General features: G+C 60.6%; 7 protein-coding genes and 1 non-coding gene across 8 annotated transcripts; 5 read left to right on the plus strand and 3 right to left on the minus strand.

Moving 5' to 3' along the window:
- Positions 1–199: 199 nt before the first annotated feature.
- On the plus strand, positions 200–1,798 carry EHS24_006353 (uncharacterized protein; the record flags this gene model as incomplete). Its single annotated transcript, XM_028621821.1, has 1 exon — positions 200–1,798. The coding sequence occupies one exon, from the start codon at positions 200–202 to the stop codon at positions 1,796–1,798; it is 1,599 nt and encodes a 532-aa protein (XP_028478273.1).
- Positions 1,799–2,517: 719 nt separating this feature from the next.
- On the plus strand, positions 2,518–2,600 carry EHS24_006354. The gene has a single exon. It is a non-coding gene; the product is annotated as a tRNA-Met (tRNA).
- Positions 2,601–3,470: 870 nt separating this feature from the next.
- EHS24_006355 (uncharacterized protein) lies at positions 3,471–4,727 on the minus strand (the record flags this gene model as incomplete). The annotated part of the gene is made up of 4 exons (XM_028621822.1): positions 3,471–3,570; positions 3,654–4,213; positions 4,261–4,363; positions 4,399–4,727. The coding sequence occupies 4 exons, from the start codon at positions 4,725–4,727 to the stop codon at positions 3,471–3,473; spliced, it is 1,092 nt and encodes a 363-aa protein (XP_028478274.1).
- A 1,500-nt stretch (positions 4,728–6,227) lies between these two features.
- EHS24_006356 (uncharacterized protein) lies at positions 6,228–8,129 on the plus strand (the record flags this gene model as incomplete). The annotated part of the gene is made up of 7 exons (XM_028621823.1): positions 6,228–6,230; positions 6,295–6,589; positions 6,641–6,786; positions 6,833–6,863; positions 6,998–7,066; positions 7,122–7,776; positions 7,853–8,129. 7 exons carry the CDS (start codon positions 6,228–6,230, stop codon positions 8,127–8,129), a joined length of 1,476 nt encoding a protein of 491 aa, XP_028478275.1.
- Positions 8,130–8,934: 805 nt separating this feature from the next.
- Positions 8,935–10,212, plus strand: EHS24_006357 (uncharacterized protein; the record flags this gene model as incomplete). The annotated part of the gene is made up of 1 exon (XM_028621824.1): positions 8,935–10,212. The coding sequence occupies one exon, from the start codon at positions 8,935–8,937 to the stop codon at positions 10,210–10,212; it is 1,278 nt and encodes a 425-aa protein (XP_028478276.1).
- Positions 10,213–11,334: 1,122 nt separating this feature from the next.
- EHS24_006358 (uncharacterized protein) lies at positions 11,335–12,728 on the plus strand (the record flags this gene model as incomplete). Its single annotated transcript, XM_028621825.1, has 5 exons — positions 11,335–11,510; positions 11,576–11,657; positions 11,737–12,056; positions 12,105–12,307; positions 12,364–12,728. 5 exons carry the CDS (start codon positions 11,335–11,337, stop codon positions 12,726–12,728), a joined length of 1,146 nt encoding a protein of 381 aa, XP_028478277.1.
- A 151-nt stretch (positions 12,729–12,879) lies between these two features.
- EHS24_006359 (uncharacterized protein) lies at positions 12,880–17,120 on the minus strand (the record flags this gene model as incomplete). Its single annotated transcript, XM_028621826.1, has 4 exons — positions 12,880–14,652; positions 14,707–16,121; positions 16,183–16,731; positions 16,919–17,120. 4 exons carry the CDS (start codon positions 17,118–17,120, stop codon positions 12,880–12,882), a joined length of 3,939 nt encoding a protein of 1,312 aa, XP_028478278.1.
- Positions 17,121–17,422: 302 nt separating this feature from the next.
- EHS24_006360 (uncharacterized protein) lies at positions 17,423–18,904 on the minus strand (the record flags this gene model as incomplete). The annotated part of the gene is made up of 5 exons (XM_028621827.1): positions 17,423–17,430; positions 17,484–17,731; positions 17,782–18,164; positions 18,222–18,744; positions 18,801–18,904. The coding sequence occupies 5 exons, from the start codon at positions 18,902–18,904 to the stop codon at positions 17,423–17,425; spliced, it is 1,266 nt and encodes a 421-aa protein (XP_028478279.1).
- Positions 18,905–20,486: the final 1,582 nt, after the last annotated feature.

Raw genomic sequence — 20,486 nt, forward strand, 5'->3', positions numbered from 1 at the left:
CGACACTCCTAACGTTTAGCATATAATGGTTGCCTTCGTCGCCACTACACCGTGGTGCCAAAGCTGTGCGGAGCGTCGAGTCTGTGCCACAGGCACCCGCCCGAACTTTCCCCCCTGCAGCCTTCTCTCCCGTCGTGTTGTTATCCACTGCCGTCACCATCACCCCGTCTCACCCCCTCTCACACTCATCCATAACACCATGCCCAAGCCAATTCTCGCAACACACTCACAGCCCATCGACTGGCACAGCGTCAATCCGGCTCCTAGCCCCTTCCCACGTCCCGCTGGCGCGTCACCAAAGCAGCCGCCAGAGACTGCTCCTCCCAGTCAACCTCCTCCACCATATGAGTCCCTGGGCCAAAGCCCTCCACCCTTCAAAGGCTTCGCTGCTGCTGTAAACCCAGATGCAGGTCCTTCAAGTGTGTCACACCCGCCACCGGACTTCAGGTCTCTCTGCACTGCGATTCGGGGACCAGGGTGGACACCTTCAACCGCACAGCAGATCCCACAGACCCAACCTCCGCCTCCCATCTTCCAATTCGCCACCTCACAGACTCCATCTCTCTGGCCGTATGCGCAACCTGATTCTGTCGACATCTTTGGACCAACCACGTCATGCCTGATGCCGACCGTCGCGTCGGTCGACCCACGCGTCGCCCTGATGCTCCCGCGCGTCTCCCAGGCGCTCTTCAAGCTCGGGATTGCCCTCGTCCTACGCCGGCGGCAGGCGACGCAGGCCATATGCGTGTCGCCCTTCTCCGTGGGCTACGCCCTCGCGCTCCTTGTTGGCGGCGCCGACGACACCGTGTTTGCCGCGTACACCACGCAGCTCGGCGCCGACATGGCGACGCGCGACACGTTTGCACACACGTTCAAGGCGCTCAAGGCCATCGTGGACGCGAGTGGCAGACTGGCCTCGGGCAACAGTGTAGTCGCTACCAAGGGTGTCCCGCTGAACCCTTCCTTCCGAGCACATGTGGAGCTCCTCGAGGCTGGCATTGACCAAGAGCACGGCGAGCCATCTGGGGTTGAGAAGGCCGTGGACGACTTTATCGCCTCGGTCGCGCCGAGCGCGGGCAGGCCGCTGCAGGGGACCAAAGATGTGCCTGGAGGAGACGTGTCGCAGTCGACCCACGCGTTGTCCCCCTTGGTTCCCGTCCTGTACATTGTCAACGTCCTCTCGTTCAAGGTCCAGTGGGCGGACGCATGGGAGTGGCGGCACACAAAGAGCCACTACCGGTTCCAGACGGGCGCATCGTCCACGCGCACAGTGGACATGATGATGAAGTGGGAGAAAGAAGTCGACACGTTTGACACGGACGACTACACTGCAGTCCGGCTGCACTTCAAGGACGGGTTTGACTTTATCGCGTGGAAGCCAAAGCCCGGCTCTGCCCGTGACGTCGAGAGCACGCTGGGTGCCATTGCGCGCGACGGCGTCCCGCAGAACGGGCAATGGACGCACGAAAAGCTCCAGCAACTGGGCCTGCCCAAGGCAGACATCAAGTACAAGGCGCTGATCCAGAACGACGTTGCGGCCCTCGGGTTCCAGCGCGACCGCATGCCGTATGTCTGGGACGCGCCGTACGTGCCCGGCGCCATCGTCCACCAGACCACCCTCAAGTGGGACGAGGAGGGCGCAGAGGGCACGGCTGTGACCATTGTGGCGACGTTTGGCGCCGCGCCGGGCCCGCCGCCTGCATTGCGGACCATCGTCTTTGACGAACCGTTCGTGTATGCCATTGTTAACAGGCATGCCAGCGCCAACCTCCCCATCATGACTGGCGTGTTTACTTAGCATGGGCATGGGCAGGCGCTTCCCCGGCCTGATAGCGCAACCGAACATCATTGAACAACATCTAGAAACAGCAGTGCCGCGGCGTGGCCTGTGAAGACAGCGACGAGGACGAGGACGGACGAGGACGACCCGAATGCATCACGTTTTCCGAATCTCGGTCAGAACCAGACACTACAGGCCACGGACGTGTCCACACATGACCTCGGCCCAGACATTCAGCATTCATCGACAGCAAGCATCCACTGCATGGTGCGGGCCAGTTGATCCCGTGCCAACCACGCGCCCAGAGTGTCGCTGCTATGATTGCCGAGCACGCCTTGACGACCGGCTATCGTCAAGGGCATGTCGCGGCGCCACCGGCGACCCCACGCTAGTAGACAGACAGCCCACGCTCACCTTGTCCACTCTCCTCGTCCCCTGATCCATGTTCTCTACGCCATCGTATTTTTTTTCGTGCACAGCCCCGAGCTGCGAGCACCACGAACGCAGGAGCACAAGTAACGCCCACGACCATAACCACGGGGAGAGGGAGACGTAAATGACAACTAGAAGGGCGTCGGTAGTTAGCCATGAAACGCTGCAGCAGCCAGCTACGCGGACAACAGTGCATGCGCCTGTCTGATATTTCTGGTATTTTTCGTCCAATTTCCAGTGAATATTCTCCGGTTCTCTACGCCCATCCTCTTTTCTCCATACCACCACGTAGCTTGACATCTCACATCGCTATGGCTTAGTGGGAAAGCGCGAGGCTCATACTTCTGTTGTGGTAACGAGAGCCCTCGATCGAAACGAGGTGGCGATAGAGTGTACTTGCTTTTTGGGCATGTACTGCTGGGGAGTAGCAGGAGCAAGCATGGCACAGACGCTGGGGCGTTTCCGCCAGCATTAGAGGCGTCCTCTATTGAGCCGTGGGTCTTCCTTTATTCAACGGCAAATCCATCCATCTGTCTCTAAGAACTCTATGTATGCGCGCGGTGCGCTGCTCTCGCCCTTCTTCTCCTGGTGGAATCGTGTCAAGACGAGGGATAGGAATTAGGTGGGGCTTGGGGTAGGCGGGTGAATCGGCTCGATCACGGTGGGTGGAGGATGACGCGACCGCCGTCATGGCACGCCGTTACTCTTCCGCGCCTTCGACCCGCAGTATACAGTACACCCTTTGTGTCCCCGCGTCCCCTTCCTGCCAAGCTGCAAGCAGGGTTGGCTGTACATATCGTGTGAGCGGGCCGCGGGTTAGCCTCTGGAGCGTGAAGGGGCCAAGGGGCGTGGTCGCCAGTGAGCTTGTGCTGTGATCCTTCCGGATGTTGCGTGGCCTTGACATCCGGCGATGAATCATTAGACACTGCCGCCGTTAAAAGACGAAGCAGTTTAAAACGACCACCCTGGGAACGCGCTGCGCGCCCTCACCTCCTGCTGCAGCGTGTGATACCTCGCCGAGCAGGTCTCCGGCCCGCCGCTCTCGTCAAGCACCACCTTCTTACTCGTGGTCCCCGCGTCAGGATCAGTAGTGGTGGTGTCGCACGCGCCATCTCCGTCGCCGTCTTCAAACGTCACCACGTCGTCCTCGCGCGGACCATAACCCAGCGTGATCCACCTGGTCCTCCTTGTCCGCGGCGCCGTGTCAGTTCCACCGGTTGCGCAGGGCGCGTGCTGGCCGCAGCTACCACGCCCGGCGTCACTGGCAAAGGAGGGCGTTCCAGTCGCGGGAGAAGGGCGAGAGTGGGGAGGAGGACGGTGCACATGTGCGCGGTGTGCGTGGGTCGACGGTCTTGTCCCTGCAAGCGAATTCGTCAGGCCACTGAACGGGTTATGAGTACTGAGGGAGGCTGCGTTTCGGGGATCGGGGAGGGTGACTTACGGGTTGGTGGCAGTGGGTGTGGGACAGGGGGACGAGGAGGCGGAGGCGGCGTCGTCGTCGTCGTCGTCGCTGCCGTTGTTCTCGGCATCAGCACTCTTCTCGACATCAGCACTCTTCTCGACATCAGCACTCTTCTCGATGCTGGAGTCACTAGAAAAGTCCTTCATGTCAAAGGAGATGTAGGTCGGAGGGGGAGACGGCGCCAGTCCTCGCCTGACACTGCGGGGTCGAGTGGACGCAGAGGGAGGAGACGGCGCGGACGCTGACGCCACGGACAGACGCCGCGGGGTCGAGGGGTTGGTGCTGCCGAAAGCAATCTCCGGGGACTTGTCGGCACCTTCATCGGCGTGCGACGGCGAGCCATCATGCAGGTTTGGACGACCGAGCTCCACCCTGTCTTCCGGGCGGGTGTCGCTGGCAGGGCTAAGAGAGCGTGTGGTGCGCGTCCGAACCACCGGGGGTACACAGGTGGAGCATTGACAGTCGGTGCGGTGGGTAGGACATTCGGACAGGAGGAACACTTTGTGGCTGCGCGCCGGGGGAGGAGGCGAGGTGTTGACCTTGGTTTGTCAGTATGTACGGGTACGACCCCAGTGAAGGGACTCACGGCCCTAAGCGCAGGAGCGGTTCGGGTGAAGAAGGTCCGCTTCTTGAGTGGCTTGGGGTCTTCCAGAGGAGGAGTAGCCGTACGCGACGTTGTCCTTTTGGTGCTGGCTGTCAGCTCCAGGTGCTGCTGGCGACATACCTCTTGGGCTTGGTCTTGGCCCGCTTCGGCGGGGCCGGTACCTTATCACTCGCCTGGCCATCGGTGGCACGCTTACGCTTCACCGGCCTGGGGGTCACGGATGGACGATCCTGGGTAGCAGCGGCGATGGCCGGCGAGGCAAGGCCCCGCGAACGGCTTCGAGTCCTGCCCAGAGGCACGTCCGCAGGCAGCTGGTCAATGGGGATACCCTCGAGGGCCCTGGGCGGCGGGCGACGTGGCGACCGGGACACTGCCTTGGTCGAGGAAGGGAGTGCAAGGCCGTCGCGAAGGAGAGGCTTGTTCTCCTGAGTAAGCGTGGCGGTTGTCATGATGCTGGTTGTCGAGGACATCTAGATACGGGCTGTCGATCAGTGGCGGGGTTGTGGTCCTTGGCGATCAGCCCTGGGGCGTTATATATCATGTTCTTGTCGCCACATGCGATGCTCTAGGTCCACGTTCCATTGTTCTGCGCCACATTAGTCCCAGAACAAGTGTGTCAGAGCCATCAGTGATGATAAGGGGGAGGTGATGCCAGTAGAAAAATGGCTATTAAAAAAGTCCACAGTCGCGTTTCAAGCGGCTTTAGAGATTTGATTTCAGACTTGAAACTCGAGGACGACGGATCAAATCCATTGTGCGTCCCGGTTTGCCGTCACCGCATTCTCCGGCAGTTTCATGCTGGCTGTAAACTGATCTGAGATCCTCTCACGCGCGACGATGGCAGCACGACCACCGCTGCTATATACCCAAGTGGCCGGACATCTCTGCATATGCTGAGCGATGTGTATGTGTATCGCCCTATTGGTGCTCTGGGTGCTGGGTGCTGGCTGCCGCTGTCGTGCTCACCATTGTGCAATGGCGAGCGATGACCTCATTTTTTTTTTTATCTCCGCCACACGGCTCCTTCCTCCCTGGACTGGGTGGGGCGTCGATCCCCGCGCCCGCTGAACGCGCCCGCCCGCCGCCGCCTGTGCCAAGCCCGTCAGCCGCCGGCGTGTCGACCTTTTTCTGGATCGTCGCATTGTTGTTGCCAAGATCCTTCTCGTTGTCTCCCATTTGCAATGCACCCGAGACGCCACGCAGAGACCGTCGGGGATCGACGTGCATGTCAATGCTGCGAATGAGCTGTTCTGTAAAGTGTGAGAGGATCGGCGCTGTGGTTCAAGTCTCGGAGGCCATATGGGCGATGGGCTCCTCCCATCTCCAATCGAGCCGGCTGGCTGTGCTGCGCATAGGGACTGCATAGGCGCTCCCAGCGGCTCTCTCACGTCTCTCTCCTCTCGCTTTGCCGCTTGCCGCTGGCCGCTGGTGACGTCTGTGACTGTGTTTTGCGTGCGTGGGTTACGACGAGCCCATATGCCCGTTGTGGGCCCTGTTGCAGAGCAGCAGCCGTGGCAGTGAAACCGCCTGCACCAGAGCCCCAGCGCTGGCTCGGAGCGAGCAGTCTCAGGAACTATCAATCACAACCCACAATCTCAGAGCATCAACTACACCCTGGCGCCGCGCATAAACTGCCCGATATGGGGAAAATGGGGCTCTGGCCGGTAACCACCCACAACGTGGGCCATTCGACACCCTCCCCGGCGCGCGCGCGCACGCACAACAGCGACATGACGTGCTGTCTAAATGAGCACGACACTGGACAACATCTCCATGCGTGCGCCAGTGTCGCACACGGGCGTTGCGCCCACCCTCTGTTGCCGCGCTCGTTTTACCGGCTGGTCGACAACAGTACATCAAGGTGCCTGTCGCGCCCTCCAAAGTGGGGTTTCTTCTCGCAAAAACGCCAGCTTTCCATCGCTCCACCCACATACACCACAACGTTCACCATGGTGAGGCAGGCCAACCCTCCCCGCCACCGACTGGCAAAGGAGCCGTGCTGACTGGGTCCTCCAGGTGAATAAAACTCAAGAGGTCGTCCTTACCGCCGCCGATGAGGGGAAGAAGAACGATGCGCCCCATTACGCCGACGATAACCTCAGCGACGCCAGCAGCGACGTGTTTGCGTTGCTGGCAGCCAAGGAGGAGGGCCACGACATCAAGTACAGGACACTGAGCTGGCAGAAGGCCACCCTTCTTCTGTTTGGCGAGTATGTCTGCCTGGCCATTCTCGCCCTGCCGTGGTCGTTCAGCGTCCTTGGCTGGGGACTTGGTTTGGTTGTCCAGCTCGGCATCGGCGCTATCACTTGGTGTGAGTGGCGATAGGAGAGGGTCAACAGGCATCTCGCTGACACCAGGGCAGACACGTCGTACACGCTGTGGCAATGGTGCATGAAGTACCCCGACGCTCATGACATCTGCGAGATCGCCGCCCATCTGTTCCCCCAGTTCTCCAAGCTCGCCTATGAAGCGACCGCCATTATGCTCCTGCTCAACAACATCTTCCTGGTGAGTAAAACGTTTGAGTTGTGGGAGTGTTTTGCTCATGTAACAGGTGGGATTCCACGTCTTCACTGGCGCCAAAGGTAAGCATGGAAACATCAGCTGGACAGGACAAGGACAAAGTCACAGCAGACGAGATTGGTTGTGGCGCCGATCCCTTCCGGGTGGCACCGCCGATTTCATTCCCGGAGATGGAACCACTTGCTGACATGCGCAGTCCTCAACACTCTGTCCGACCACTCGGTCTGCACTGTCGGCTTCCAGGGCATTGCCGCTCTCATCGGCAGTAAGTGATCTCGCTACATGGGTCACTCCCGCCACGCTCGTCACTCACGCCGCAGTCGTCGTCTCCATCCCCAGGACCCTTAAGCATGTCTCCATGATGAGCATTGTCTCCGCCATCTGCATGGCTATTGCGATCCTCCTTGCCCTCATCTTCTCAGGCATTGAGCCCAACCCCAGGGGCGGTTACGGCGGCGATTGGCCTACCCTCGGTCCCGTCAAGACGTACGGCGGCATCCCCCCGGCCCTCTCGTATGCCGACGGTGTGCTCACCTCGTCCAAGCTCACCTTTGTCAATGGCTTCAACGCCGCCCTGAACATTACGTTCCTCTGGGTCGGCCAAATCCTCTACCCGTCGTTCATTGCGGAGATGAGGGAACCACGCGATTTCCCAAAGGCGCTCGCCGCTCTTACGTTTTTGGAGATGATTCTCTTCCTCGTCGTGTCGGTTGTGGGCTACTACTATCTGGGTCAGTACGCCGAGGCCCCGATGATTGGCTCGCTTCTCCTCGAGAAGCACCGCAAGGCAGCGTTTGCGTTTGTCATCGTGCCCACCGTCATCATTGGCGCCATCTACAGCAACGTTACCGCCAAGTTTGTCTACCGCAGGTTCCTGGGTAACAGCCGCCACGCTCACTCCCACACTGTCCTCGGATGGGGCACTTGGATTGCCATCACCATTGTCATTTGGGGCATCGGTTTCGTTCTTGGCAAGTAAGTTTCGTCGTCCAGTTACCTAGGTCTCACCTTGGCTCCCTTCCTTGCCCCCCCGTGCTGACTCCCCGCCCAGCGTTATCCCTTCGATGGGCGACTTCCTGTCGATCCTGTCGGCTGCCTTTGACAGTTTCTTCGGGTTCATCTTCTGGGCCGTCGCGTTCTACCACCTGTACCGCGGCAAGTACTTTACATCGCCCTTGAACTCGGTCCTCACCGTCCTCAACGTTTTCATCTTCGCCCTTGGCCTCCTCATGCTCGGTGCTGGAATGTACACCTCCGTCGACGCCATCATTGCCGATTACTCGGGAGCTGTCAAGGGGCCCTTCTCGTGTGTTGACAATGCGTTGTAGACAAAAATAATAATACTACTGCCTTGCGGCCCCATGGCTCACCTTGTATGCAACACACGTTCTGAGAACTCCATGTGTTTGATTGCGACTAGATGTATTAACAAAGGAAACCTAATAAAAAGATAGTCGCTAGATGGCCGGCTTTCCCTCATTTCACACTGGCCAGTGTTTTTTTGGACTGTGAACCCCGGCACTTATCGGTAAGATACGTGATTCACATTTTGTCCCTTCCTGGATTCGAACCCCGGCCGTTGTGGTAATATACGTGGTTCTTTTTCCCAGGGCATTATAACCTCTGTACTAACGGGCCATCTTGATATTTCGGTAGAACGGCTAAACTTATTCGGTTTGGAGTCTGGCGAGTCCATATGACGGCAAGCACCCCCAAGCTCTACTGTGCATACGAAATACAATATGGTAGTGACTAGCCATGCGTCTCTCTTTGCTTTCGCTCCCACATACGCTCTACACAGCGGTTGTGAGGCTGACTCAACTCGGGGCTCGCCACCCAGCCTACAGTATGCACTCCGTGGCGCAGTCAGAGGGGTGTGGCACCTGCCTGCTGCTTTACAATGAGCGATACCCAAATCAGTGCCCAATGGCCAGTGGCCAATGCCACTGCGACTTGATTTGTCTAGCGCTATGTTTCAACATGCTATGAGAGTTTCTCCACATGGAAGGGCTACGCGGGTAGCCGGGACGACATAAAAAAACAGCCCAATGCGGAACTCATGGAGTGGCCGCTTCTGGTGACACACATGCTGCGGCCTATATGAACGTGCTCCCACCGAATTGTCACTTCAACATGGAACCCCTCGTCGCCACCCATATGAGCCGCGTTGGCCAGTCCACTACCCGCCTTTCCAAGATGGAGAGCGATAACATCCGCTCTGAAATCTGGCTCGACGACACGTCTGTACCACATGTCATCGACACCATCGCTATTATGGGGCCCACAAGTGTCCAGTTTTCTCTTAGAGCGACCTGTCGACGAATGCGACGGCTGCTCGACCCATTAATCTTTAACCACGTCACTATCGGACTCCCATCAAGCGTCCATCGCGACTATTCACACTTCCTTGCCATCCACCAGTTGGGGTACTCGAAGAGGTGGGACCAACGCATAGTGTACGGTAATGGCCTCTCAAACGGCATAGAACTTGATTTTTCCAACTATCCAGGCTTGTTCGAAGCGGACATTGTCCGCCTCCTCTTCCATACCCAAACTGTATCAATAGTGGACGTTTTTACCGACCGCTCGCCCATCAGCGATGTTCTCGATCCAGTCGAGATGAATGACGCTCAAGCGCTTGGAATTAAACGGTCGTTCGTTTGGGCCATACTCGGTTTGCTGTTCAAGAGAGCGAGGACGGTCCGCTTCCTTCCATTCCGAAGTTTCATTCCCACCTTCCGCCCGTTTGACCACTTTTCCCCCACTAGTGTTTCGACAATAGTCTGCGGGGTGACTCTTTCGAGACCGCGTGCAATAAAGCTCAAGGTTATTGGCCGACCTCCGCGCCGCCCGCTACGAGAACCCACACCTCCAACCCACATCCTTCCCCTGTATAACACTATTCAACCTCCTCCGCCTGGAACCAAACACCTGGCAGTAGCAGTGGAGGTTCCACGCGACCTCCTGCAAAATGGTCAACACATCAAGATTGGGGTGGGCTGGTATTCGGGCCCGCTGGCGCCCGAGCCATGGTGGGCTGGTGTATCCCTGCGTCAAGTAACAATGTCCATTACGTTGGCGGAGGAGGAACCAGCCATAGTGAGAGAATGGTTTTACGGTTACTCCTGCTTCCTGGACGGCAAGTATGGAGTGCTGAGCCACCTAGTACCCGCCATCCTCAACAGGCCCGACGTCCAATTCACCTTGGTCGGAATAAAGGCACTGCACGAGAGACGCGAGGATTCCCTTGGAATCCTATCCACCATGACCTGGGGACAAGTCAAGGAAACGTTTAGAATGGCGACGCAGAACGACGGGTGGGATGCGGGTTCTGGGCGCGAGCACGTCGAGTTCTTGTCCCACAACGAGTTCCAGCGAAGGGTGGGACCAGTGCAATCGGCTCTGTTGTGAGGACGCTAGTGGCGTGTGGTACTTGCAGAGTTTAGTTATGCTTGAGATGGACGAACAAAGGTGGAATATAGTGCGTGAGCAGTCTGTTTTATTTGTTTTATGTCGTCGACAGTGGCGCAGTGGAGCCAGGGTGCGTTTGTCCATTGAACTGCAGGAATAGGTGGCAACTGTGTGGCTGTGGGAAACAGAACTGACAATCCTATGCCAGCGTGTGCTGCTTCTGTCAATCGTGCAGATCCAACAAGCTACACCCGAGGATGGTTCGCGGGTCCATTGTAGACTCTAAAACCGTCCGTGAGCGAGAGACACAGAAGGTCGGGTAGCCACTTATTTGAGTACGCCTGTCACTCTATCGCGGAAGCGTGGGCCTTCCGGACCTCCTGTCGGGATTCTAACGCAGCCCACAGCCGTGAACAAGGGAACAAACCAACATTCACTTCCTAGTTGATCCTTGTTCTCCGAAAACTTGAAGTATGTCATGGCCGAAAGAAGCGAGGCTTAAGAGAAGCAAACAGCCCAAGGGAAGGACAATCTCCCCCTTCCATAGCCCAACCTAAGTCATGAGCCCACCCATCAGCGAGTTCCACATCCCAGAGCCCGGCGAGACCTGGCCAAGCCAGGAAGTCGAATATGTGGTCGTGCACCCAACAAAGTCGCTGAACGAGCTCAATACGTTATACCTGCCTGGTGAGTGGGAGGCTCTGGTATGTCGTCTGACGGGGAAGCCAACGTCAGTGCAGACGTGGTGTTTGTCTTGGAGTTATCGTGGTACGAACACAGGAACCACGCCGTGAAATGTACGTCGTCCGGGACATTGGTTGCCACTCGTGAGTTTCAGCAACTGTGCATGTCTGACCTAAAGGGATCCATATATGATGTGCAATAGATACACCATGGTTGACTTTGAAAGCTTGATAGAGATGTGGCGAGGGCCATCGCAATGCGCAATGGCAGCAGTGAGCAGCGGGGTCGCCACTCGCCCCACGCTCCGTGAGCGTGACCTGGGGGAACCCAATATTTCAACCTCCACATTCCATTGCGCGATTCATTCACCACATACAACTTGCTTGTCCTTTCCATTCCATCTTCCTCTCCACCCACCCACCCACCCACCCCTACACCATGGCAGACCCCACCCCTTCCTCATCCCACCTCAAGCGGTACAGGCCATACCTGCGCCCAGCCGAGGTCGAGCGTCTCTCAGCAAAGCAGCGCGGCAAGCTCAGCGTCGCGCGTGAAGAGAGGGCGCGTCAACAGGCGTGTGCGCTCATTGACGCCGTTGGCGTGCGGTGTGGTTTGTGAGTCGCAAAGAAAGCCGCAAAGAGGGCCATGGTCTCCCCATGGATGCTTTACTGACCGCCAGCCCCCGCCGGACCATCGCGACCGCCCAGACACTGTACATGCGCTTCCACCTGTTCTTTCCGTACGCCGACTTCAACTATGTTGTGAGTCCTTTGCCTTTTTACTTTGTTCTATTCCGCCCGCCCGCTCTGTTCTGCCTGCCGTCTGACACGTCTTGTACAGGAAGTAGCCCTCACGACGCTATACGTCGCCTCGAAGCTGCACGACACGCTCAAGAAGCCGCGCGACATTATCCTTGCGTCGTATTCCCTCCGCTTCCCGCACCTGGTCCGCCGCGGCGGCCATGTAGACGTCACGGCCGTGGACCCCAACATGCTGGAACACGAGCGCCGGCGCGTGCTCTCGATCGAGCGGCTCGTCCTCGAGACCATGTGCTTTGCGTTCCGCGTCGCCGTGCCGTTCCCGCTCGTCGTCAAGCTCGGGCGCAAGCTCGGCCTGGACAAGGACGCGACGCAGGCCGCATGGCGCGTAGCCGTCGACTGGTGAGTGCTGTCACAGTGGCAAGGAGGAGACGGAGCTGACTCCCACAGCCACCGCACGCCGGCGCCCCTGTCGTACCCGCCCCACGTCGTCGCCCTGGGGAGCGTGTACGCGGCCGTCCTGCTCGCGCAGGTCAACACACGGCCACACGACGACGCGCCAGACGACGCCGACGCCGCGCGCGTCATCAAGGTGCTGGGATCCGAGGGCGGCTGGGAGGCGCAGTACTCTGCGAGCGTGGACAATGTCGATGGTGAGTTTACGTTCGAGTGGTCCTACAACTGCGCTGAAACTGACACTTGCTTGCAGAAGTCGCACACGACCTGCTGGACCTGTACATCACCATCGTGTCCACGCCCGCCAACGACCCGTCCTTGCAGCTCTTCTCGCCGTCGCCCGTCTCGCCGCGCGAGCCCGGCAGCCGCGCAGGAGCCAGCTCGTCGCGCTCGGCCCGTCCTTCCCCCGGCCCCGTAAGCGCGGCCACGACCGCGTTCCGCCTGCACCCGGGCTGGAACGCGCAGTCGCTCACGGAACTCAAGATCCACCTGCGCGACCGCCGTCCGGGCGCCGCGGTCGGGTGGGACGAGGGCGAGGACGGGGATGAGATGGACCCCGTGGATGGGATGGGGCGGAATGACGGTACGATGCGGTTTGTATGGGACGACGAGGCTTGAGCAGAGGCGTATGGATGAGCTGGGCTGGGGGACATGAGCCCCCGGGCGACTGGAGTGTGTGAAAAATAGCTGCACTGAGCAAATGCATACAAGGAAGCAGACAAAAGAAAAGACGAGACCAGACGTGACACTCCTCTCTCTCCCCTCCCTACTACCACGGATTCTCCATCGCGCGATCCACCTCCTTGCCCCACTTCTCCCTCTCGCGACTGCCCGCCGCTGCCGGCGGCGCGCCGAGCGGGTCCTCTGCGCCAAAGGGCGACATGAACGCTGACGATGCAAACGGGTTTGTGAATTCGGCCGGGTGCGGGCGGGCCGGGGGCGCAGCGCGCAGACCGTCAGAGTTGAACGAGCCAGTGCTGGGTGGCGGGGCGGGCGAGGTCGATGCTGGCGTAGCCCACGCGTTTGTAAAGCCGAACAACGAGCTCGAGGCCTTTTTGGGCGGCGACGAGGGCACGTTGGCCCACACGCCGCCGCCGGCCGAGCCGGTGCTGCCTGGCGTAGGCACCTGCCCGTCGCCCCATTCAGGCATGTCGATCGTGAGCGCCTTGTTGGCCGTGACGGCGATATCGCCGGCGTCGTCGACGGGCAGACCGCCCGCGGCCGACTGCGAGCGGAGTGGGGGCGAGCGGTCGGCCGATGCCGAGGGCGACCGGGGAGCGAGCGGCGGTGCGGATCCCGTGCGTTCCAGCGCGGCGACGTGCGCAGCGGCGGCAGGAGCGTCGCGGCTCGGGTCCTTGAGCTTGTCGACGTCAATCTCCTTGCCGAGCGCCTGCGAAATGGCGGCAAAGTCGAATCCGGCCGTCTTGGGAATCGCAGCCAGCCGTTCCTCCTCTGCCGCAGCGGCGGCGGCCACAGCAGCAGCCTGCTCGGGGGAAAGGGCGGTGCTTGCGCGCTCGCCAATGTCCGCCTCGAGCTCGACGGGGGACGCGGCTTCTTCGCGGGGCGGAAGCTCGTCGTCGTCGTCGTCACCGGCGTTCTTGCTCGGGGTGGCGTTCTTGCTCGTGCTCGCGCGAGGTACAGGTGTGCTCGCACCAGACCCACTGCGCGACCCACTCTTCCGCGAACGAGGGAAGATGCCAAGAATCTTCTTCTCGGCACTCCTACGTGCCTCCTCCTCCTCTTCCTCGTTGACCACGTATCGCTCCTGCTCCTCGGGGTCGGCATCGGGGTCGTCTGGCTCGTCGAACCATTCCTGCGTCACGGGGAAGCCGACGTGCGCGAGCAACATGGGCATGGCAGATCGGTAGCTCATGTGACCCGTAATAAACTCGGTGCAGTCGACGTTTTCCAACCCGGGCACATCCTCGACGGGTCGCAGACCAGCGACCGTGTTGAGGCCACCGCTGGTCGCGCGGAAGAGGTAGCCGAGCATCCAGTCGCTGGAGGCGTAGGCGTTGACAAAGCGGCCACCGACGACGCTGCGCACGCCGAGCCACGTTTGCCGCGAGGCAGTGACAGTGGTGCCAAAGAGGTAGACGTCTTGCACGATACCATACGCCTTGACGCGGGCAAGCTCGCAGAGCGCGTAGAAGATGACACGGGCACCGAGCGAAAAGCCAATGAGCGACGTGGGACGCACGCCCGCGTGGCGCTGGATGAGAACGTCGGCGAGCACGAGACCGGCTGCCTTGGCACGGTCGAGCGCGTTGGACCAAGGGTTGTCGATGAGGTATCCGAGCTTTGTGAGGAGCAGGGGCCACTGGAGGGCACTCATGAGTGCCGTCATGACGGTGGCCTGGAGAATGGTCTGCCCGACCTGCGTCAAGACTTCTGTCGACAGAATCTTGATGGCGTTTCCCATCTCGTTCATCATCTCGGGCTCCCACAGGACCGAAAGGACGTCACCGACAATGGCGTCCAACACGGAGAATGGCAGTCGCACATCGTCGACCTTGGACGCCATGAATCTGAGGGTTGTCAGCTAAGTAGACGTGATCACATCAGCTCACCCTCCGACAGTAATATAGCAGCTAACGCGCTTGTTGTTGTGTAGTGGCTTGAGCTCGAACGTGCGCACTTCACGGGTACGCCTGGCCATACCACGACCCGCAATGTTACCGCCGGTCACGACACCGGTGGTCGTGATGATAGCCGCGCCACCTGCACCGCCAAGGAACGCCGTCGTACCTCCAATACCAACGGTACCGAGTGCGGCACCGATACCGGCGCCAATGAATGGAGCGAGCAGACCAGCCGAGAGACCAATGACGAGCGCACCGCCGACGGCAGCGGCGCCCATCATTGCATATCGCTTGTTGCGCGCACCCTTGCGTCGCGACTCGATAACGTCCACCTGTTGCAGCTGGCCCACGTTCTCCTGAATCTCGAGCGTGTCCGTGACGCGGTTCTCAAAGCGGACGACATCGAGCCACTCAAAGCCGAGGGCCTTGGCAACGCGCTCGAGGAAGGCGCGAGACCGCGCGTCGTACACCGAGTCGGCGACCAGCACGAGGAAGAGGTCACACAGAACTGTCCAACGGATATCGAGGGTGACGTCCTCGTCGGCCGCAGTGATGGATGTCGACACGCCCGGGAGGGCGGGCATGGGTGCGTCAACGTGAGCCTCGGCGTCGGCGTCGGCGTCGGGGACAGCTTCAGCGTCAGGGAGGGCTTCAGCGTCGGGTTGCTGAGGGGTGGCGCCGTCGTCGTCCTTGGGTGGGAGAGCCGGAGGAGCGGCTGGGAGTGGTGGGGAGGAGGCGTCAGGCGCAGGAGTGGCTGGCAGCTTGGCCTCGGCACCGCGTCCAGGTTCGGGGGAGGTGAGAGCCGCACCAATGTCGCCGTCATCCTCCTCCTCAACGGCCGTAACGGGCTTGCGAGGTGACGGCGCACTGCCGCCAATATCGCCTCCGTCCTCGTCATCATCGAACAATGATGGCATCTTGCGGGGTTCTGAACGAGCAGCAGGCGCCTCTTTGGACACAACAACGTCTCCCTCGTCATCGTCGAACAACGAGGGCATCTTGCGCGGCTCTGAACGAGAAGGAGGAGCCTTGTTGGCCACCTCTTCCTCGTCATCGTCGTCGAACAAGGACGGCATTTTGCGCGGCGCGGCACGCGGTGTCGGCTCGGCCAGTGGTGGCGGGGACGCGCCAGCAGCCACGGCGTCCTCATACGCCGGTGCGGGCTCGTACGTCGGTGCGGGCTCGCCCTCGTCGTTCTCTGCCGCCTCGCCGTCGGCCTCGGCCTTCTTCTTCGCCTCAGCCGCTTCGACCATCTTGACCTCTGCCTCGACCTCGGCGCGCTGGGCGGCCTCGTACGCCTCTGCCTCTGCGGCCTTCTTGGCCGCGGGGTCAAACTCGGGGTTCTTGACGGTATGTGTGGTCATGAGGGCCGGGACGAGGTCGGCGGGGTCGACACCGTGTTCGGCCAGCGACTCGATCATGCGTTGTTCTGCACACGTCAGTCAGCACCAGTCTGCCCCCTACCCCCCCATCTACCCCAAAGCACCCACCATCGCGCTCCAGCTCCATGTGCTGGTACAGGCGGGCCATGATCTTGATCATCCAGATGTTACCGCTCTCGACGACGGGGACGTCGTGCGCGCGGCCTTTACCCTTGAGCATGTGCTGCTTGGCCTTGTAGCCCTCCCAGCCGCGGCCCATGTCGGCGAGCATGCGGCGCGCAATGAGCGCGCACAGCCCGACGTAGGCGATACGCTGGCCCTCGGTGAGCAGCTGCTTGGTGGCCTGCATCTGGCTCAGCGGGGTCATGGCCTTGTCCTCGTCAAAGAGGAAGCGGGTGCGCATGTGGACCTCTTCACTCTCGTTGTCCTCCTCCAGTCGCAGGCGCGTGTACTCGCTCTCGTCAATCCCGGCCTTTTCACGCCACGAGTCCGTTATCAACGTATCTGCCTCGAGCTCGAGGTGTACACCGGTAGCGTTGGCCGTGGGGCCGTGCTCGTCCTCGTTGTCCAGCCGGATAGGTGCGCGATAGTGGAACTTCTTGTCGTCGACCGCGTCCAGCTCGGACGTAAAGTCGTTGGACCGCACCACGGGCATGTCTGGGAGGGCATGTCAGCGCGCGCACAGGTGTCGGCGAGGAGAGTACGAGGAAAGGACGCCTGGTGGCCATGGGACAGCGCTGCTGGGGACCGACTGAATCGGCGACACAGCGGCCAACGTCACCGATTGGTGCCCGAGCGACCCTCCCAACCGCACACTTTCAAGCACCACAGACCGCAGACGTACCTTGCCACCCATCGTCGTCGTCCAGGTCTGACCACGACGCATTGTTGGTGGCCTTTGGCGGCGCGAGCGAGTGGCTCGACGTGCTGGCGTGAGCGTGGTGGGGTTGCGCGTGAGCGTGCCCGTGTGCGCCGCCGACGTTGTGGGAGGAAGGGGAGGAGGAGTGGGCCGAGCCGCGCGCCGGTGCGCGCGGGGGCGGGAGCATGGTATAGCTTTGCTGTGTCGCTGCTGGCGCACGGGGTGTGGGGGGGTTGGGAGGGCAGGAGGTGTGGTGGTTGGAATGAGAATGGACGGAGAGTGGACGGAGAGAATGGGGTGTGTTGGAATATGGACGCCGACAACGGAGTGACGACCACCGAAGTGTCAACGCGTCAGGAACCACAGGGAGACATTCAGCGGAGGCAGCGACTAGCGGCCTAGCGTCTGGTGGCGGAAACCTGTCGCAGCTGCAAAAACAACACTGGTGGCGAGATGCATATGCATGGGTGGGTCCATTCGTCTCTCTGTCTAGTATACTCTATGCGCACAAGCACGGCGTGTACTGCACTCTCTCACGCAGTCGCCTCACCGCGCACATCGGCACCGCCGACCCAAATCTCCACCTGGCCGTCCTCCTCGGCGCCACGCACCTTGTCCACCAGGACCATCCGAATGCCCTTGTCCTTGAGCATTCCCCACAGGTCTCTCTCGGCGGCATCACGCTGCTTGTACGCCAGCAGCAAGAGCGGTTTGCGCCCGTCAGCAGGGACAAGGAGACGTTCCAGCGTGCCGACGAGGGCCGGGAACGACGCCGTGTTGTAGGTCACGTCTGCGGCACTTGCGGGGTCAGCGAGAGTTTGCAGGTGGTGTGCGGTGGGGGTACATACACGACAACGTCGGGCCAGTCCGATGCCACCCATTCGGGCACGGGTGCGTCCCAGTCGAGCACGGCCGGGGTGACACCGCCGCCGTTCAACGTAATGTTCTCGGCCATGATCTCCATTGCCGAATCTGCCTTGTCAGCTGTGCCACGAACGCCACCCAACTCACCGAGGTCCGTCGCTGTGATCTCGCCGCCGGCGGGGCAGATGTGCGCCAGCGCAATGGACACGAGGCCCGTACCGCTCCCGAGCTCGACGACTCGGGCAGCCGCCAGGCGGTCGAGGGCGCGGCGCGCGTCATCTGGCAGACGGCTGCTGCTCTCGCCAGCCCCGGCGGCCATGTATCGCCAGAGCCAGGACGACAGCGCCAGTCCCGAGTCCCAAACTTTCTGCCATCCACGTCAGCCACATGCCCATAGGTCCTCCCCGGGGGTGTGTACACGCACCTTGTCGAGGTCAAAGCTCGTCTGCTCGACGACCTTGAGCGACCCGCGGGGCGCCGGCCATTCGCGCGTGATGCGCGTCTGCTTCGGTCCGTCGTCTTTGCCTTTACCCTTGTCCTTTCCTTTTCCCTTGTCCTTGCTGTCCTCCTTGCCTCCCTTGACAGGCTTGGCCTTGGCCTTGACGGCGCCGACACCGCGCACCGCGCCGCTGAGGCTGCCACTGCTGTTGCTGCTGCCCGTGTCGGCGGTGAACGCGATGCCCTCACTCCACACGCCCAACACCCCCGGATCGCCGTTGCTCAAGCTCAGGAGCGGGGTGGACGCCGGCATCGTCGCGGGCGGCGAGAGCAGGCCCAGGCGCCACTTCTCGCCCGCCCGCGCGGCCTTGGGGAGGGGCACAGTGACGGGGCGGTACGTGCTGGCTGGCGGCGCAAAGACAGTGAGGTGCTGGGCCCGGGTGGGCGACGTGCGCGACGGGTGAACGCGCTGCCATGTGTAGTGGATCTCGGTGGGGTCGAGGCGGAGTCTGGCGGGGAGGGTGGTTAGTCGTGTGAAGGGTGGGGGCGGTAAGGCCCAGCTCACTCTGTTCTCAAGTCGTTTGCGACCTGTGGTGTGATGATGACGCCGTCTGTGGGGACGGCGAGGGATACTGGCGGAGGGCGGAGGAACGAGAGGTACCAGTACATGGTGTAGGGCAGTGTCGTGACTGTGATTCCAACATTGTCAACAAAAGAGAGCTGCACAGATGGAAATCTCAAAAGTGACAAGACCGTGGGAAAGCTGGGCCCAGTTGGACGATTGCGGGGCCTCAATTGCCACTCCCATTTCATCACCATGAGCAACAAAACAGCAACGGCACAAACTAGACCGCACGTAACGACGTAAAGTAGCATCCTGACAGCATCCGAAGACGCCATCCCCCAACCTCGGATCCATCCGAGAGGCCATGACCCATGCATGACATGACGATACCGGCACATCTTCGCCCAGAACATTGGTATGTTTTTGGGACTCACCGCGATCACCCACCCACCACCTCTGTGCAGATCCGCAGATCCCGTAAAACGCACCTTCAAACACGTGAACTACCACTTACCACGTTTCACTGTTCGCTTCGCTTCCTCTTCGCGTCCCGCACGGCATGTTCTTCCTCCAGAATCCGACACGAGCCCAGAATCCGACGCGAGTTAGGCTCCGACGCGAGCAGACCATGCTAGACTCCGCCGGCGCGCGCACTAGCTTCGCAGATCGAGATCGAGAGATCGGGGGATCGAGGGGGGGGGGACCGAAACGAGATCGAGATCGATGAACAGTTGCCGCATTCCGCCGTACCGCCCGTCTCCCGCTGCCGCGGCGTTTTAGAGACACAGTAGAGCAGTGGGTCAGTGGATCAGTGGGCCAGTGGGGCCCGTGTTTCCTTTTGCCAAAGGTGCAACATTGGGGGGAAGGATGTGTGCTAGCGTGGCACCAGTGCGCACGACGGCCAAGACACTTTCCGCCGTTCTTAGTCGAACCGCTGGTCCCAGTGTGCGTGCCGTCCAGTTCCAGTTTCCGAGGTGGGAATCCGTTCGCGGAGAGCATGGAGCAACAGAGTGACGCAGGCCGGGGGTTGGGCTGGGAGCTGGGAGCTTAGCGTCTGGCTGTCCCCATCGCCCTGCGTCTGCCCATGCGTCCACTATTGCAGGTAGCCTCGCGGACGCGGGGACGGGAGCCTCGGACACGAGCCAATAGTTGCAAGTGGCGCAGTGGCGGTCAAAACGTCTGGTCCGACCGAGGCATTCGCCACATGCTCTCATGCGTCTGATCCAAGGTCTCTGGCAACAGTTTCTGTAACACTGATATGCTCTGCTTTGCATTTCGCACACACCCTAGCATAGCCTCGTGTATACTCTTCTACGGTGGTTTCGGGCGTTGTTCGTTTCGTCGCTTTGTCGGGGAAGAGGTCGCGGTTTGTTCGTGTGTTTGATGATACAAAAAAGGTTGATGTACAAAACTTCTGATGCTCGGGCTTGTTTATAAATATCGCTTTGCGGTTTTGGTGTCGTGGCCTGGATTCTGGCCCCTTGTCTCGTCTCTCCCTCTCCCTCTCTCCCTCCTCACCGCACCCGCCCCTTCGCCTCCCCATCCCCCCCGCTCGCGCCGCGCTGCATCCCCAGGAGGATATCCGCCACGCTGCGCTGTTCGTCGTGTATCGGCGCGCCAGCGGCGCCATGTCCACTTGCTCCATTTGTTCCACTTGCCTCGCCACTGGTATTGGGGCTGGGCCGC

The sequence above is a fragment of the Apiotrichum porosum genome (assembly GCF_003942205.1).
Source record: "Apiotrichum porosum strain DSM 27194 chromosome Unknown scaffold_3, whole genome shotgun sequence".
Classification (NCBI taxonomy): Eukaryota; Fungi; Basidiomycota; class Tremellomycetes; order Trichosporonales; family Trichosporonaceae; genus Apiotrichum; species Apiotrichum porosum.